Source organism: Enhydra lutris, unplaced genomic scaffold (assembly GCF_002288905.1).
Source record: "Enhydra lutris kenyoni isolate GAN:26980312 unplaced genomic scaffold, ASM228890v2 scaffoldscaffold9, whole genome shotgun sequence".
Lineage (NCBI taxonomy): Eukaryota > Metazoa > Chordata > Mammalia > Carnivora > Mustelidae > Enhydra > Enhydra lutris.
In genome coordinates, this window is record NW_019154093.1 from 61022188 (window position 1) to 61039718 (window position 17531).

General features: G+C 40.9%; 2 protein-coding genes across 2 annotated transcripts in view; one reads left to right on the plus strand and one right to left on the minus strand.

Moving 5' to 3' along the window:
* LOC111143055 (ALG14, UDP-N-acetylglucosaminyltransferase subunit) overlaps positions 1–8176 on the minus strand; it is an 89769-nt gene extending 81593 nt beyond the window's left edge. Inside the window, exons 1-2 of the mRNA XM_022496495.1 lie at positions 8016–8176; positions 3152–3303 (exon numbers count right to left, since the gene is read on the minus strand). Coding sequence (XP_022352203.1) covers positions 3152–3303; positions 8016–8151 — 288 coding nt within the window. The 5' untranslated portion in view covers positions 8152–8176. The remainder of the gene's footprint in view (positions 1–3151; positions 3304–8015) is intronic.
* LOC111143053 (transmembrane protein 56-like) overlaps positions 8124–17531 on the plus strand; it is a 110029-nt gene continuing 100621 nt past the window's right edge. The window contains exons 1-2 of the mRNA XM_022496492.1: positions 8124–8516; positions 16018–16217. The gene's annotated coding sequence lies outside the window, so the exon portion shown is untranslated. The remainder of the gene's footprint in view (positions 8517–16017; positions 16218–17531) is intronic.

Here is a 17531-nt window from a genome sequence, read left to right on the forward strand (position 1 = left end):
GGCGCAGCCAACAGAAAGGACAACAGGTACGTTCATGTTAACACCCTCAATGGTCCGCCTCTGCATCTCTGAAGAAACTCTTCCCAGCTTCAGATTCATGAGTAGAGACCCTTTTAGGAATAAGACAGTATTTTTCCTCTAAAAAGGGTTACAATGCCCCAGTAGTAAATTAATTGATGGAAGAAAGTAGTCGAACAGAGTTGCTTAGTCCGAACTGGTGGTACCACTTTGATAGTAAGACAAAATAATGGCACTTTAAAAATTCAAAAGCTTTGGCTTTGTATTAAAGTGAATGAAAAACTTATATGGACCTAGAGAGTATTATGTTAAGTAAAATATATCAGACAAAAAAAGACAAAGAACATATGCTTTCACTTATAATGGAATCTAAAAAAGCAAAAGAAACAAACAAAGCAGAAAGAGACCCATAAATACAGAGAAAAACTGGCATCTGCCAGAGAAGACAGGGTGAGGGATGGGCAAAATGGATGAAGGGGAGTGAGAGGCACAGGCTTCCAGTTATGGAATATGTAGATCACGGGAATAAAAAGTTATAGCATAGGAAATACAGTCAATGGTATTATAATAGTGTTGTACAGTGGCACATGGGAGCTATACTTGTGGTGAGCACAGAATAATGCACAGAACTGTCATATCACTGTGTTGTGTACCTGAAACTAATGTAATACTGCGTGTCAGCTAGACTTCAATTTAAAAAATTAATTAATTAATTAAAGTGAAAGACACCCAACTTACAGAATTCTAAAATGTCTATAACAATCTTCCTATAGGGGCCCCTGGGTGGCTCAGTTGGTTAAATGTCCAACTCTTGATTTTGGCTCAGGTCATGATCTCAGAGTCCTGAGACTGAGCCCCTGATGAGTCCATGCCGACCATGGAGCTTAAGATTCTCTCTCTCTTTCTCTCTCTCTCTTTCTCCCTCTGCCCCTCTCCCACTCTCAAAAAACACCCAAAACAAACCCCACAATCTTCCTGTATATAACAATCTTCCAAATGTTTCATTAAGCCATGAAATTCAGCAAATAAACAATACATCTGCTGATGGACCTGGAGGGAAATAGTCAATGTGTATGCTAAATTAAAACTGGAGCCTCTAATTGGATGCAATTTCAGAAAGAATATATATGCCAATAATTGGGTAAAAAGATACTTGTTCCTCATGTTGAAAACAATAACAAATTGTAATTACTCAACTGCTATCTTTTTAAGTAGTCTTTATCACTGCTAAATTATAATACTATATTCCACTTGTATAAAAAAAATCACCATTGTATTCTTCTAATTCTCCAATTCTAATATACTCTCTAAGAAATTCAATGAGATTTTTAGTCTCTGGTGCCTTGAATAATCCCCAAAGCATTCTTTCTCACTCAGTTTTTAGGACTGGAAAAGAATGCACAAAAGAGGCAGAGTGGCCCATGCAGTAAAAGTTTTGGAGAAGACCCGTTTAGGTAAGTGCCACGTATTAGGCGGACCTTATTTATACCCCTGGGTCTCCATTTTCTCATTTGTAAAATAAGGATGGTATTAGCTGACTTTCATATTATTAAAAGGATCAATTACACACACAGGGATGAACAGTGTCTCCCCAAAATTCCTGTCTATCAGGAATCTGTCAATGTGACCTGATTTGGAAAAAGGTCTTGTAGGTGGAATCAAGTTAAAAGGAGGTCACGCTAAATGAGTCTGGGTCCTATACCCAATGACTGTGTCTTTATGAGAAGGGAATGTGAAGACAGAGACACAGGAATGGCCCCATGACAATAGAGGCAGAGATTAAAATGATGTTGCTATAAGCCAAGGAATGCCAAGGAGTGTTGGCAACCATCAGAAGCTAGGAAGAGGCAAGGAAGAATTCTCCCCTAGGGTCTTCAGAGAGAACATAGCCCAGTTGAATCCTTGATTTCAGATTTTAGCCTCCAGAAATGAGAGAATACATTTCTGCCCTTAGTCACCCAATCTGTGGTACTTTGTTGCAGAAGCCATAAGAAATAAATACAGTATTGATTCCTAAAACAGAAATGAAGCATTTGACTTATTGCCCACATAGAAAAAACATCCCATAGCATTTTGTTATGGCTGAATAACAGGCAGAATCTGCTCTCATTTAACATGGAATCTCCAAGGATAAAGTGTTTCTGTTAGGGATAATTTAAAAAGTGACCAAAACTCAACTGAAACAGACTTAAAAAGGCCTGGAGGAGGGGTGGGGTGAGGATGTGAGAGAGGAAATGAAAGGGAGCAAGAAAGGGGTGATATTAGTGGATCATGAATTTCCCACACAGATGCAGCTGGACCTCTGCAGTGACTGAAGGCAGGACTCACCACCTGATTTCTCATTATACTCTTTCTGTGTATTAACGTCATTCTTTCTCCCAACTATAGTCTATCTTTACCCACCAGGTGAAAACATGACTGCCAGCAGCTCCCAAACTTTCTCTTCCACAGAGGGTGTCCCCAAAGAAACACTGCCTCCATTTTCTGGGTCCCCAAGTCCAAAAAGCCCAGAGAAATACTGAATAGCCTGAGCTGGGTCTGCTTCCACTCCTCAACTACCCGTTGCCGCCCCGTGACTGGGCAGGTACCAGAGGGAGGGAGGAATGGAGACAATCTACACAAAGAACAGCTCTAGTTTCCTTCCTTGATCAAGAGGTAGCTTCACTTTTGTTCTTTCACCCCTAATTCTGACCAAAATGCTAAAGTGAAGTGAGCAACCAGAGATAGAGAAGTTAATTTTAAAGGCAGATACAAATATGATTTGAAGAAGAAGTGGTCAGTCATAGCTACATCAAGAAGTGCAACATATTGATAAAGAACTTGAGCGAAGAGCCGATGCGCACATGAACGAGACGTTTTATGTAAGTTTGAACTTTTCCAGTTGGAATTATCTAAAAAACTCTTTCCCCTATTTAAAAAAATAAAAGAGAATATAAGAAATTAAGCTACCACTTGAAGATGTATCTTAAAGAGATTCTTATCTTTTGGTAGTAGAGGAAATTTATTTGATCAGCAATAAACATTTCCCTGCCCCTTGCGGGCGGGGCGCTGACGTTCCACGAGATTGTTTCCAGAGATAATTCACCTCAATATTCAACCTTTAACTCTCTTAGAAATAGAAATGATCACTTACCATGGTAGTGGGGTCTCTATCAGCTTGATTTCGTTCAAAAGAATGTATTTTATGGGCACTCATTTCATCAGTATCGGCAATGATATAATGTCTAGGGGAGTAAGCATTGGACAGGTTCTCAAGCAGCCTCAGGATCTCAGTGGTGTGCCCACCTGGAAAAAATATTGGAAAGCCTAAGATTAAGAAACCCACAGTGTAGTTACCAGAGGGGAGGTGGGTGAGGGGATGGGTGAAATAGGTGATGGGGATTAAGGAGGGCACTTGTCACGAGCACCCCGTGTTGTATGGAAGTATTCAATCACTACATTGTATACCTGAAACTAATACTACACTATGTTAACTACCTGGAATTTAAATAAAAACTTAAAAAAAGAAACTCCCAATGGACATACCTATTTGGCTATGTTATACTAATGTTATGTTTTATGTATTTCTCAATAGGTGAAAGCAACATTTGGAAATAATAATCTACGCCCTTGTAGAAACACTACTTTCATATGGGGGAAGAGGACATTAACTGTATAAAAATAAAACTGACACTAGCAGTAGGTGCTAAGGAGCACAAAGAAGTAGAAGACACAACTCCTATTATCAAGAAGGCTGGTAGGAGAGGGGAAAGACACACAGACATTTAAAGAGTAATGCAAGAAGACAACATGCGAAATTTAAATTGGGGCAGAGGTGAGGAAAGCAAATAGTTATGAAAGACCAGCTCTGTAAGAGGAAGGGAGATCCCTGGTAAAGGCTGAGAGGACTTGAAAGGTGAAGCTAATGGATGGATAGGAGTAGGGAGGCCACTGGCCAGGAGTGGGATTATTGGGACATGAGATGGTTAAGAGCTGAGATGTGTGTTCAAGGACTGGTGGAATACTGTGAAGGAGGACGAGGGTGAAATCAGATCAGGAAAGTAGTCTGGAAAATGCAAAGATGGTCACCGGGTCACTGAAGGTTACTGTGCTGAGAAGTAATGTCAAGGAGGCATGAGCACTGACCCTCAGGGCTTGGGGCTTCCTAAGGAAGACTTCCGCTCAGGAATGTAACCCCAGCTCCTAAGAGAGGTCTCAGCAAACTACAGGTCGTCAAATATGTAGCAGCTTCACCAAACAACTGTTCGATTTTTGAAATTGTACAATCTCCAAAATTTTAATACTTTACTTTCAAAACCGTGAATTTAAAAATCGACTGTGTACACTGAGGTTTCCTTTGGAAGAAAAAAACCCCAAAAGAACATCAACCGCTCATGTTAACGATATAGCATTTAAGCAAAGCAATCAAACTCCTTCTCAATGAGCCCTATCATACCCATTTCGTTTCACTTCACACTCTCTCAGCCTCAGCCAGGTTGATGTCCTGAACATTCTCTGTATTCATCTTATTTGTTACCTCCTCCTTGCCTCTGGTCAGTGTCCCTCCCACCTACTAAACTCTCCCCCACCGCTACTGTTGTAAGAAAGCACTTTCAGTAGTGACACAGTGAACATACAGAAGGATAATCAAACAAATTAAGTGTGTGGTTTCTCCCAATGCACATATTTTCTTATAGTAGAACGGGAAGGATTACTCTCTAGGTTCCAGAAGGAATTAAATACAGAAATAAAATTGGCATAGATTACATGTGAGGAGGAATTAGAATCATACTTTATAACTTGTAACCCATCTTCTTGTCTGGGGCATGCAATTTACACATCTGATTTATACTAATTTTAGTATTTTTGTTTTTAGCCTTGAGAAAATGTGGTTTGCAAAGTAGGTACTTGTTTTCACAGCTGGACCAATTAAGGATAAAAAGGATAATATCCACATTTTCCACTGCAATTAAAACTTCATTATACCTGCTCTAACAGTCTTTTCTTTTTTTAAAAGGAAACATTTACTGAATACATTTTTTGATGATTTAACCTTGTCACTGAATAAAGTCATTAAAATGATGGGCTTTGTCTTCCATTTTACTCTTAATAACTATTAAGATATATTCTTTGGGAACAAAATCATCTCAGTTTTACCTTAGAATATTTCCAGAATCCAACCTCTTCCCCCATCTCCTTTCTACTACCCTGCTCCAGGCCACAACACTCTCACATCAGTTATGACCACGGATTCCTGGTCTGCTCCTCCTTCGTTTGTCTATTCAAATGTCTACATTAGTCTGTTCTCAACACAGCATCCAGTGTGATTCTGTTAAGAGAGTTGATGAGTTTACCTCTGCTCAAAACTCTCCAGTGGCTTCCCTTCTCACATGCAATAAAAGGCATCTTGTATTTGACCCCTTAATTTATTACCTCATGGAGCTCATCTGCTTCTACCTGACTTAAGTCTACTCCCGCCACTCTGGCCTCCTTGCTGTTGGGTATCCGTCATCTCCCCAGGGAGGCTTTTCCTTACAATTCTGTGTAAAATGCAACCTCCTGTCCCTACGTCATAATATTTATGACCATACAATTTAATATGTAATCTAGTTATTTCTTTTTTCTCTCCGCTAACCCTTGCTCCACTAGAAGGTAAGCATGATGATGGCAGGGACTTCTGCTAATTTTGTTACTGCTGATCTTCAGTGCCTTGAAAAAAGTAGGCATTCCTATTACTGAATGAGAGGGTAGATGAGCATATGGTATTAAATCTAAAATTTGCCTAAGGAAATCATATGATATTTCAAAGAAAAGTACTAATTTTGATTGATGTTCTTTGAAAATATGTGGTTGATTAATAATATTTTATGGAATCTAAAGACCAGACATTTTTTGGTATTCAAGGTAAACACTTGAAAATATCTTCCCCCTCCTCCAAAATTCTGGGCATGAACTATTAAACTATTTGTCTGATTATAAGTCTTTCTTTGACTTTGATGATTCTTAGAGGTCTCTGACCTCTCCCTACTCTGAATGGTTTGAATGACAAAGGCGCCACTTGTCAGACTAATTCTCAATCTTAATTTTGGTTCCCAGTCCACCAAATCTAATACTGTCAAGTAAATAGCTCTAACATCCATTTACCCATTTGTTCGAGACAGAAACATGAGTCCCAAGCCTTTCCTTCCCTCACCTCCCACTTTCAAACCACAAGTTCCTACTTGTCTCCCTACCTCAGTCTTTGTCAAAACATTCTCTTGACAGTGCAGGCTGAATCATCTCTGTAAAAGCTTAGATTTAATTGAGTCACACTCTACTCATAAGTATTTTAAAAGATCCTTTGCTACCAGGACTAACAGCAATCACCATTTATTAAATGCTTATCATATGCCAAGCACTCTGCTAAACACTTTTAATACTGCATTTAATCTCTCCTCACCTCATCCCATATTTTTCAAGGTTGAAACAGTTCAGTGAGGTTAACTAATTTGCCCAAGGTCACCAAGTTAGTAAGTGGCAGAGATGTGATTCAGCTCCAGGATTATGTCAGTCTAGAGCCTGTGGTCCTAACCCTTACATGGTATGAAGCAGTGGAGTAGTGCCAATAGCTTTATAGAGCATGGTTTACAATGCCCTTTGGGATCTAGACTGGGCTTACAGCTCCACATGGAACTCAAAGCCACAATGCCCTCCTACCTCTGGGCATTCCAAGTGCTATCAACTTCTTTTCACATCCTTCTAGTCTGCAAAATCTCTTTGGTTGATTCCTAGTCATCTTAAAATTCTCAGTTTAGACATCACTTCTTCCAGGAACTTTCCTGTCTCAAGCTCAGATAAAATGGTGTCCTTCCTGAAGACTTCCATAGCAGTCTATACTTCTCAGATTATAGGAAGTATCCATTTTGTTTTGTTTCGTTTTTTCCCTGTTAGTTTTTCTGTCATTTCCTTTTCATTCACCGCTGTATCCTTGTACCTTTCACACTGCTTCACTACCTAATCACCATTCCGTGGCAAGTAGTAGTAGTCGGTTTTGTTATTTCTAGAGTCTAGCATAGTGTCTGACGTCTCAATGGCTCAACATATGTTAAGTGAATAAAGTAATGAATTGTATTTGAGCATAAGTTTAGAACATTTGCTAATAATATAAATATTATTCTAACTGTATACAATTTCCTAGCATTTCTAAATCTACACAATAGTTCTATCTCTGTCAGAACTTATCCATTTAAAATTGTGAGGGCCTGGGGTGCCTGGGTGGCTCAGTGGGTTAAAGCCTCTGCTTTCTGCTCAGGTCATGATCTCAGGGTCCTGGGATAGAGCCCCGCACTGGCATCGGGCTCTGGGCTCAGAGGGAGCCTGCTTCCCCCGCCTCTCTCTGCCTGCCTCTCTGCCTACTTGTGATCACTGTCTGTCAAAAAAAAGAAAAAAAAAATCTATAAAATTGTGAGGGCCTGCAGAGCTGGTAGACTCTTAAACTGTATTACCTGATAGGGCAGCTTGCTGTTCGCATGCTGACACAATATTCTCAAACGTGTATTGTTCTATGGTCAGTAGATAATTGTTTCTAACCTCATGGATTTGTATATTTATAAATGTGACAATTCACTCTGCCTCATTTATCATGTAGTATTCATGTTTCCTAAACTAAACACAAAATGCCTAGGTTAATAATGCAAAATGGCAATTTCTACTCAGGAAAATAGTAAGTTAGCATCATAAGGCTTCTGCGTCCTCTCTGCTCATTAGTAATGTGTTAAAATAACATACGCTACGTGGAAGCTTAATTACAGACAAGTGTAAGTTACTCATTTGTCGGTAAAAGATGCCCGGGCCGCGTCAGCAAACCAGAATTTTGCCCGGCTGGGAGGACCGGTTCCGGTTAACATAAGGGAACTACAAATCTCAGCATGCAATGCTCCAAAAAGTGCTAAGGAGACTAGATAGGAGCGTCGCGGTGTACTCTGGGGTTTGTAGTGATCGACCCAGGAGCGACTCGACAGTCACCGCCCAATACTTACCGGACCCAGCCACCACCAAGAGACTGCAAGACTGACGGGGCCCCAGGACCCGAGAATGGAGCACAACCCACAGCCGCAGTGCCAGCAGCGCGGCCACCGCAGCTCCAGCCGCTACTAGGATAAGGAAGCTAGCCATGCAAAGAAACGACGCATGCGTACTATCTCCCGGCGCCGCCGCTCAGAAGCGGTCAAAGTTCAAGAAGTGCTGACGCGCCGGAGGCGCAAACGGGGCGTGTCGGCCTCATGATGGGCAGGGCTTGTCTGCACTGGGCGGAGTTCATGGAGAGAGGCGGAAGTGCTGGCTCTGGGGACTTTGGTGGCTTCTCTACAGTCTTCCACGCGGCTGTCTCCCAAGCATAAACTGATATTCGGCGAGTTAAACGCAAGAGAAGTGTGATTTCCATCCGTGACGAGGTCAGGACACCTGTGCACCCTAAAGGCTCCGGAGCTCTCAAGTTAGGAGGTGTTCTCGCGCCACTAACTTTGTGAATTCCACCTGAGGCCAGCAGCATACATTGCCTTTTTCCTTCCCTTCTTCCTTCCTTTCCTCCTTCTTTCCTGCCTTTCTTCCTTTCTTCCTTCTTTCCTTCCTTTTCGTCCTTTTTCTTTTCTTTTCTTTCTTTCTTTCTTTCTTTTTAAACGCCAAGGGAAAAGTTTCTGTTGCAACACGCAGACATTACTGTGCTTGCCAGTAAAAGTTACTTCAGTGCAAAAAAGTAAATTTAGGGCCTTCATCAGAATCTCTTTCTGGATACTCGTATTTTTAACTTTTCTAGGCATTTTCACAGATCTGTGTGATCAGAGTGGCCAAGGGTGATCACCTCCAATTCTGCCATGATCCTGAGAGGAGTGGAAGCTCAGTGACTCAAGGTAGCAGAATAGAGAAGGCAGCGTCCAACAATTATTACTCAGTTAATTTTACCACAAAGCCAACACCTCCCGTAATCCCAATTTTGCTTTGTTGTTGTTGTTGCCTGTGTAATCCGTATTGCAGCAATATAAGAATACTGAGATTACAGAAGTCCCCTCACCCCAAGTATAATTTGCCATTAGTGCCATAGACACTGTAGATTGGACAGGGCAAGTACACAGATGAATAAACAGGTCCTGAAAGATAAAACAGTTTGCTCAAGTGAAATATTACATAGGAATATCACGGTATTCCATTTCTAAATTTCAGGCTTAGTTGATTATCACACTTGCCTAGAGCCTAGAAGTGTCTTTTAAAATGCAGTCTCTTGGGACGCCTGGGTGGCTCAGTTGGTTAAGCAGCTGCCTTCGACTCAGGTCATGATCCCAGGGTCCTGGGATCGAGTCCCACATCGGGCTCCTTGCTTATCAGGGAGCCTGCTTCTCCCTCTGCCTCTGCCTGCCATTCTGTCTGCCTGTGCTTGCTCTCTCTCCCTCTCTCTCTCTCTGACAAATAAAATCTTTAAAAATAAAATAAAATAAAATGCAGTCTTTCAGGAGAGACCTGGGATCAGGTTATCTAACCAGTGTGTCAATGTCTACCAGCAGTCAGGGAAACATTTAGGATTTGGTAGCATCATTTTCTGGCTGATGGATTTCATAGCGCTTCCCATATTCAGTCTTCCAATCAAATCCTCTTAACCCTACACCCTCACAATAAGGCCAAAAGGTGAATATTACTTACCTCTTTAAGGACAAAGACAGGGATTCTATAAAAGTGAAATAGTTTGCCTAAGATTTTTCAGCGAGGAAGTGGTGGAGAAAGTTTATAGTTGCATGCTTATAAGTTAGTGCCTCAAATTTTGATGAAATCAGAATCCCCTGGGCTTATCAATACATAGTTCAAAGTCCAGAGGTAGGGCCTCTGGCACAGTGTAAAAAAACAACTTAAGTATATTACAAAGGATGTAGTTTTCTTTCATCTGCCCACTCTGCCATTCCCAGCAATGGCTTTAACCTAAGAATCTCCCCTCATACTTCAAAGAAGATGTTAGTGCCTCAGAAATTACATCCAGATGGGGAAATTTCCAGAGCCAAAAAAAGACATTATCTTGTCGTTGGGTCTTTCTTTTTAAGGGTGAGGAAACTTTTTCCTGAACTCGTCACAGACTTTCTTTCACACCCTCTGGCCATATTTATATCACTTACTAACTCATAAAAGCTGGCTGGCATAGGGTGGAGCATGGCATATAGCTACATGTTGTATCTGGCTATTTGATGAGGGTGGGTACTGAACACAATGGTCTCTTGGAGAGAAGGAAGTTGGAGAGGATGGTAGAGGAGAGATGATTGTTGGTTAGGCAAATAATAGCGTTTGGATTGCTGTGAAAATATTGTGCCCAAATGGCTTTGTAACCTGACACAGGCAATGCAAATGTCAAGCATATTAATAATTACTAGACTGCAGGTCTCAGAAGACACTCTTGCATTCTCCTTTACGCCATCACCTCACTTCTGTAATTACCGGTATCTGTAGGAAATATCAGCTTGACCCCATTGGCATGCAGCTGGAATGAATGAGGATGATGGAACATTTAGGGCTGCCAGTAAACACAGCTAATCAAAGAGGGAGGAGTAGCAGATATTGTTTGGAATTATTGCTTGAGTTATTTTGAATTAAGGCTAGGGTCAAACTGTTGGGTGTTTCTGACAAGGAAGTTGAGTGCAGAGAGGAGCTGGGTGGCAGGCAGGGACAGGAACAAAGTTGGGAACTCCTGAACAAAATCAGTGTCTGCTGGTCTGTGACAGGCACAAAATGTGTAGGTAATCAAGAGGTCAAGAAGCTGTACTGGATTAATCAAGAAAGGCAAAGCTGAATGACAAGAAGCAGGAACTAAAATTTCTCTTGGGGAGTAAATTGCACTGACCACATAGATTACAGATGCATGGAAGTAAATTAGTGCTATGAAAGCATGAAAAATATATTAGTAATTGACAAAATGAGTAATGATACTGAGCCATAGCCAAGTATAAGTAAAGTCTGTCTGGGAAGTTATGTGTATTATCTTTTTAAATCTATTTTCTAAAGCTTCTGTGCAAATATCTATTATTCATGAATATTAAAAAAAGTAAAGATTATTTTACACTATTCAGTAGGATTGTGCCTGTTAATTTTTTCAACATATTTAATGAGCACCTGCTATGTGCTGGGTCTAGGTACGGGGAACTTATATGGATAGGACAATAGCCCAGACAAGAAACTTAGACTAGAAAGATGATAGTGTAAGTAGAAGACCATTTGAGAAGATTTCAGATATATTTTATGACTAGAGTTATTAAATTTTGTTGATGGATTAGATATTGGGAATCAAGACGGCTCCTAGAATTTTGGCTTCAAAACTGGTTGGATGGTGTCATTTGCTAAGAATAGATGGACAGGAAGAGAAACAAGCTTTTGTGGGTAGACACAGGGGAGGAGAGGATGAAAATGAAGTGTTCTTTTTTGGTTGTTAGTTTGAGTAGCCTGTTAGACATCCAAGTGATTATGTCAAATAGGTAGTTTCATGCACAAATCTGAAGCTTGGGTCAGAACTAGAGATATAAATTTAGAAGTCAACATATACGTGGCACTGAAAGCCATGAGACTGGGTAAGATCACCTAGGGAGGGAGTCTAGGTCAGTCCTGTGCAATAGAACTTTCTTCAACAATGGAAAGATTTTATGTTCATGTTGCTTACTGTCTATATGTGCCCATTGCATACTTGAAATGTGGCTAGTGAAATTGAGGAACTGAATCTTAATCTTACTTAATTTAAATTATTTTAAATTAAAGTACACACATGTGGCTAGCGTCAACTACATTGGAGAGCTCAGGATTGAGAAGAATATGGGGTCATTAACATTTAGAGGTCTGATAAAGGAGATTTAGCCAGTAAGGAAGATAGAGAAGGGAAAGCCAGGGAGATAGAAGAAAAATCAGGAAAGAGCAGTGTCCATAAAAACTAAGAGTGGAAAATGATTCAAGAGTGGGAGAGCAGTCAGCTATATCACATGCTGATCATAGCTGGGATCAGATGACTTGAAAACACATTTGTCACTGAGGATCTAAGCAAAAGCAGCATTGAATCATGGTTGTAGAAGGCAGTTGGAAATGAGAAGAAGAGAGAATGGGAGATGAAGAAAAGCAGTGTCTATAGACAATTATTTCAAATTTTTCTTTGAAGGGGAATGGAGAAATTAGATGAGAAATGAAGGAGAATTTGGAATTGAGGAAACTTATTTTTTAAGATGGGAGTTACTGGGCATATTCATTTGAATTTTATAATGATCCAGTGGAGGAAAATGGATGCAGGAGAGAAAGGGAACGAGAGTAGGAACAAAGTTCTTCAAAAGATGAAGAGGGTTGGAATATACAGCACAAGTGGAGAGGTTGGGCTTTGATAGGAGGGGGGGGACCCTTATCCCATGGTAACAGGGTATAAGGCAGGGGTATAATGCAGGTACTGGGAGGCTTACAGAATTGGTGGTGAATAGATGAGGCTGTGGAGGTATGGGATACGGAGTGTGAGAGGCTCTAGGAGAAGTTAGGAAATAATCATCTTGAAAAGTAATTGGCATATTCATCAGGATTGGTGTAGGATTTCTGGGCAGATTGGAATGCCCATTTGAAGCTTGTGATGATAAATTTAGAGAGAAATCAGTCAGCATAATTTTATGTCTTTTTCCCCACTGGAAAAGGCAAATAGTTGGCTTTAACCAAAGTTTGATTTTTGACAGGTGACTGCATTAGTGAGATAAGATTATCTCACTAATAATCTCACTCTTAAGGGAGCAGGGTCCATGGAACTTTCTCTGGACATAGTAGGAGAGTGGATGAGTAGTGACAGAATTTAAGGTCGGGATTGGAAGCCTAAAGAGGGTTGAAAAATTGCAATGAAAGAACTAGAGCCACTGAACTTTAGAGATAAGAGGTGGCGGTCAGAGGGTGGGATGCTTGAAGTCAATATTGTGTTATTACTGATAGTAGTTTTTAGGGCATGACTGTAAGAATGGCTGAAAAAGATACCCGGGCCACCCACATGGATGCCAGAGTCACTAAGGGGTGGAGAGGAAGATGAGCTCAAGTTTTTAAAAAGTTAAGAGTTTGAAAGATGATAGCAACCAAAAAGAACTTGGGGCAAAAGCGGGATATCTTCCATTAGTCCCTCAAGATTCACTCTTCTCTGTGCCATGCAGCCATGGGACCTGAAACTTATGGATTCAGTCAGCAGTTTCCTTGCTGTCTGGTTCTGGCTGAGTTTGGCCAATGGGGAGCCTCAGCAGATCTGATGTAGGGAGGCTGTGTCCCTGAACTGGGGGAGAGGGGTCTCTGCTCTTCAGCATGGCTTCTACACCTCTTTCTCCTGGGCCCCAGAGCTCCCTTTCCTTACTTCTTCAGGCCAAGGGGTGATGACAGTTCCACTGTACTAGCCCTCAGTGACTGCACTATCCCTTGTGCCTTCCTTCCCTCATTCATACCTCTGCAAATCACCCCTTTATTAAATCATCCTCAACTTAATAGAAATGTGCCATCTGTATCCTATTGGGGTGGTACAACTGCATGACAAGAACTTCAAAGGAGCTGGAGTTTTTGAAAGAAGGAGAAATAGTTTGGAAGCAGGGATGTGGACCAAGAGTTTTCCCATCTCCTGTGGGTATGTGAGAAACAAATGGCCTCCACTTGAGAGACCTATTGAGGAGTAAGTCTTCAGCTTCTGCAGGGAAGTAGAGAAATCATTCAAAATGAAGTTGAAGATACAGGGGAGGTTTGCAGGTGATAGAATAGGAGATCCAAAGTATGTTGTGAAAGGGTTTGAAGGATGGTGAGGAATTAGAGTTGGGTCGGATTAGGGGATTTTAAAAGTAACCGTGGAGATAAGAATCAGGATGATAATGGCTAGTCTGGGAGGCTTCAGGGGCTTGGAATAAGTAGGGATGAGGGCAGCCTCTCAGTTCATTTCAGTTCAACTCTATGAGTACCTAGTATGTACAGCTCACTGGGGTAGGTCCTGGTGTACAGTGGTAAGGCAATAACAGTTAATACCCTAGCAGTGACTCAACAATGAGCCTGACTATGTGAATTGCATACCTCTTAACAGGCCTCCTAGAGAAAAGCCACCCAACCCTTGCTTTCATGGGCTGTCTTGGAGTGTGGGCCACTAGGGACCCTGGCATGTAGGCACCTTCCTAACAGAGGTCAACAGTCTTCAGTCCTAATGAAGGTAGTAAAGTACAGATAAAGACTGAAGCTCTTCAAGAGCCAGGAACACCCCTTTGGTCAGCATTATGTGTGCCTGTGACAAGGTAAAGCTGGAAGGGAGTTCTTAGTCTGGGCCATAGACAGAACTGTGGCTACCAGTTCTCATGGTTGTCTGCCTTACCATTAAAGATCTTCTGGAAAGTGTAGGATAGGTGACACAAATTGTCCCAGTACAAGCCAAAACTATAAACAATACTTCTTTTTTCCTTATCAAATATACTAATAGATGTTTAAGTTGCAACCTTTTCCTGGATAAAGCCACTTGCTAGGATTCCTTGAATGCTAACCCTTGAAGGCTAAGGCCATTGTTAATATTTAATTGGCATTGACTGTGTACTTACTAGTATGCCAGGCACTTAGAACTGAATTAACTAATTTTCATAATAACCCTAATGAGGTAGACATTGTAACGATCCCATTTTTACAAATGAAGATATTAAGGTACAGAGAGATCATTTGCTCTAGGTCACAAAGCCAGGGATTGGCAGTCAGGATTCCAAAAAGCTCATACTCTTCCCTTCTACAGTATCATCAAAAGAATTTATCGTATACTTATACCAGCTGTTGTGCTATATATTAAAGAAAGGAAGATAGAAATATACTTTACTATGATTGACTTTTCCTTTATAAAATTAGAGCTAAATAGGAGGCAAAGGATTTTTAAAAAGTACCTTTTCAGGGGCACTTGCCTGGGTCAGTCGGTAGAGCATATGACTCTTGATCTAGGAGTTGTGAGTTCAAGCTCCGTGTTGGGTGTAGAGCCTACCAAAAAAAAAAAAGAAAAAAAAAGTGGCTTTTTCATTATCCAGTTAAGAATTGCTTTTCTGTTTTCTAGCTTTTTATCCAAGTGCATTCTAAAAGGATACTAGATTAAATAGACATGTCTGTCTCTCTGTCTCTCTGTATATAATCACTCTTGATTCATGCCTTGTTTAAAATAAATTTACAGAGCGATTACTAGACACACTAATTTTATTCTCTTACTTTATGTTCATTTATCTCAGGTACATCTTTCCAGATATTTATAAATTCAGCTCCAGCCCTATATACATACAAACTGCCTTATCAGTTCCAACTTTAGCAAGACATTGAAATCTTATTTAAAAATACATTCCCAGGGATGCCTGGGTGGCTTAGTCAGATGGGCGTCTGCCTTGGGCTCAGGTCATGATCCTGGGGTCTTGGGATTGAGTCCTGCATCGGACTCCTTGCTCAGCAGGAAGCCTGCCTCTCCCTCTGCTTGCTGTTCCCTCTGCTTGTGCTCTCTTTCTCTGACAAATACATAAATAAAATCTTAAAAAAAAAATTCCCAGACTGTCATGGTATCACACCACATCATACTGTTTATTAATGACAACCACAACAATAATGGCTCCTTTAATTTTCAGTTACCATATTTTCAGTTTTAGACCTATAAAGTCAGAAACAATTCTGTTTCTGCACTAAACACTGCTTGTCTTTGAATCTTGCGAGTTAATTTTCTCCTCATCCCAACCCTCCCTCCCCGCAAAGCCTCTGCCTGGCATGCCTATCAGGTCTGTCTTTTCCTCACTGTACACCTGCCCTTTCTACCCTATCTTTCCCAAATCCTTTTTTGCTGCCACAGAGCTCTTTGTCCTTGGTAGAAACACACTGATGATACCTTCTCTCTTATCAGACTATACTCTGTTCCTGTGAATTTCAGATGCATGATAAAACATGCAGACTACCATTCAGTAGGCATTTATAAACTTTCTCAACCACCTCTCACAGCCTCCTGTGAACTTAAGTACTATTATTATCCCCATTTTGTAGGTGAGGAAGTTGAGGCTTTACCACGCTAACTCATCACTGCTGCTGCTTCTTTAATTTGACTTCCTGTGGATATACTGTGGCTGGCTAGTGGCCTCAGGAATATGGTGATGTTACCTAGGGAGGGTACTTACTGCAGAAAACATCTTACATTAAGAAGAAGAGGATAAGAAGAATGAAATATGCAGATGTGCTACTTAAAGGTTAGTGTTATTTTTCTCTTGCAGCTATTGTGTACATAGTATATGAATATATTTCACCACAGCAGGTAAATAACTCTTGCTGTGCCCTTTACCTGGTTTCTTGTCTGCGTCTCCAAGCTTGATTTAATACCTTGTTCATCTTTCATCAACATTAGGTGCCCTATTTATTGTGAATCCCTTCTCAATGACAGGCTTACAGACAGGCTTGTTAATTAACCAATGACACTTTTTGATAGAAAGCTCAAATGACTTAGCTATTTCCCAGACTTAAGCTTCCCTTCTCCATACCAGTACTCCAGTGGGATCTTTGCTGGTTATATTTGTTTTGGAGTAAGTTAATAGACAACTTAAATGAACCTGAAAAAGTCTTACCACTTTGTAATACTTGATGAATATTTACCTAGGGAACTGTGGAATGCCTGTGTCTTAACTTAGAAATTTAAAAGAATCTCTGAGTTTCCCTTTCTGAACAGATGCTGTACACTGAACAAACCTCTTATGGTCGATGTCCTCCATTAATTATGCCCTTTCTTTCCTGAATCTCTAACCACTCTAACCACTGACTCTTGCCGTGTCTTTATCCTTAGCCTGTAATGCTCAAGTCTCCCCCATTAAAAAATAAAGCAGAATCAATAAAACCCTCCCTCAATCAGTGTGGCTCAGCATAACTCCTTTAAACTACCAGCCAGGCACAGCCCAACCACATGAAAATGGCACTCTAGTCTTTAACCACACCTTTATGCTTTTGCCAGAGTGTTTTTCCATTCCCAGTCTATCTTATGCAATTGGGCTTTTCTTGAAGCCTTCTGGTGAGCACAGAGCAAAGTTCTATTTCAAGTGTTGAGAGGTGGTCATCTGAGCAGGTAGCCAGGCAGCCAGTTCTTGGTGGACTCCTAACATATGGAGGTTCCTCTCAGCATGAAGAGGAAGTGTGGCCCTCTCAACACTACAGAAATAGGTATTGACTGATGCAGACCTTGCCCTAGAATGACACTGTCCTATGCATAAAGGATACCTCTATAATATACCGACCCAAAGAGTGTCTGAGTGTTTAAGAGCTTGGTTGAATTTGTGCTGACCTGACTTATTCCTGCAAAAGGAAACCGAGCCTTCCTCTGATAAAACTTGCAAATAAAGGGGAAACATTAGGTTTGCTCTATCTTAGCCAATCTTCCCTGTCAGCCACCACCATATGGTTCTGTAATAACTTTCTCAAAAGACCTAACAAACTGCCCAAGAAAGGAACTTTCAGATGCCTCCTCCCCATTTTGTTGCATTTCTTCTTAGTCTCTCGGTCTCATCGTCCCTCTCATC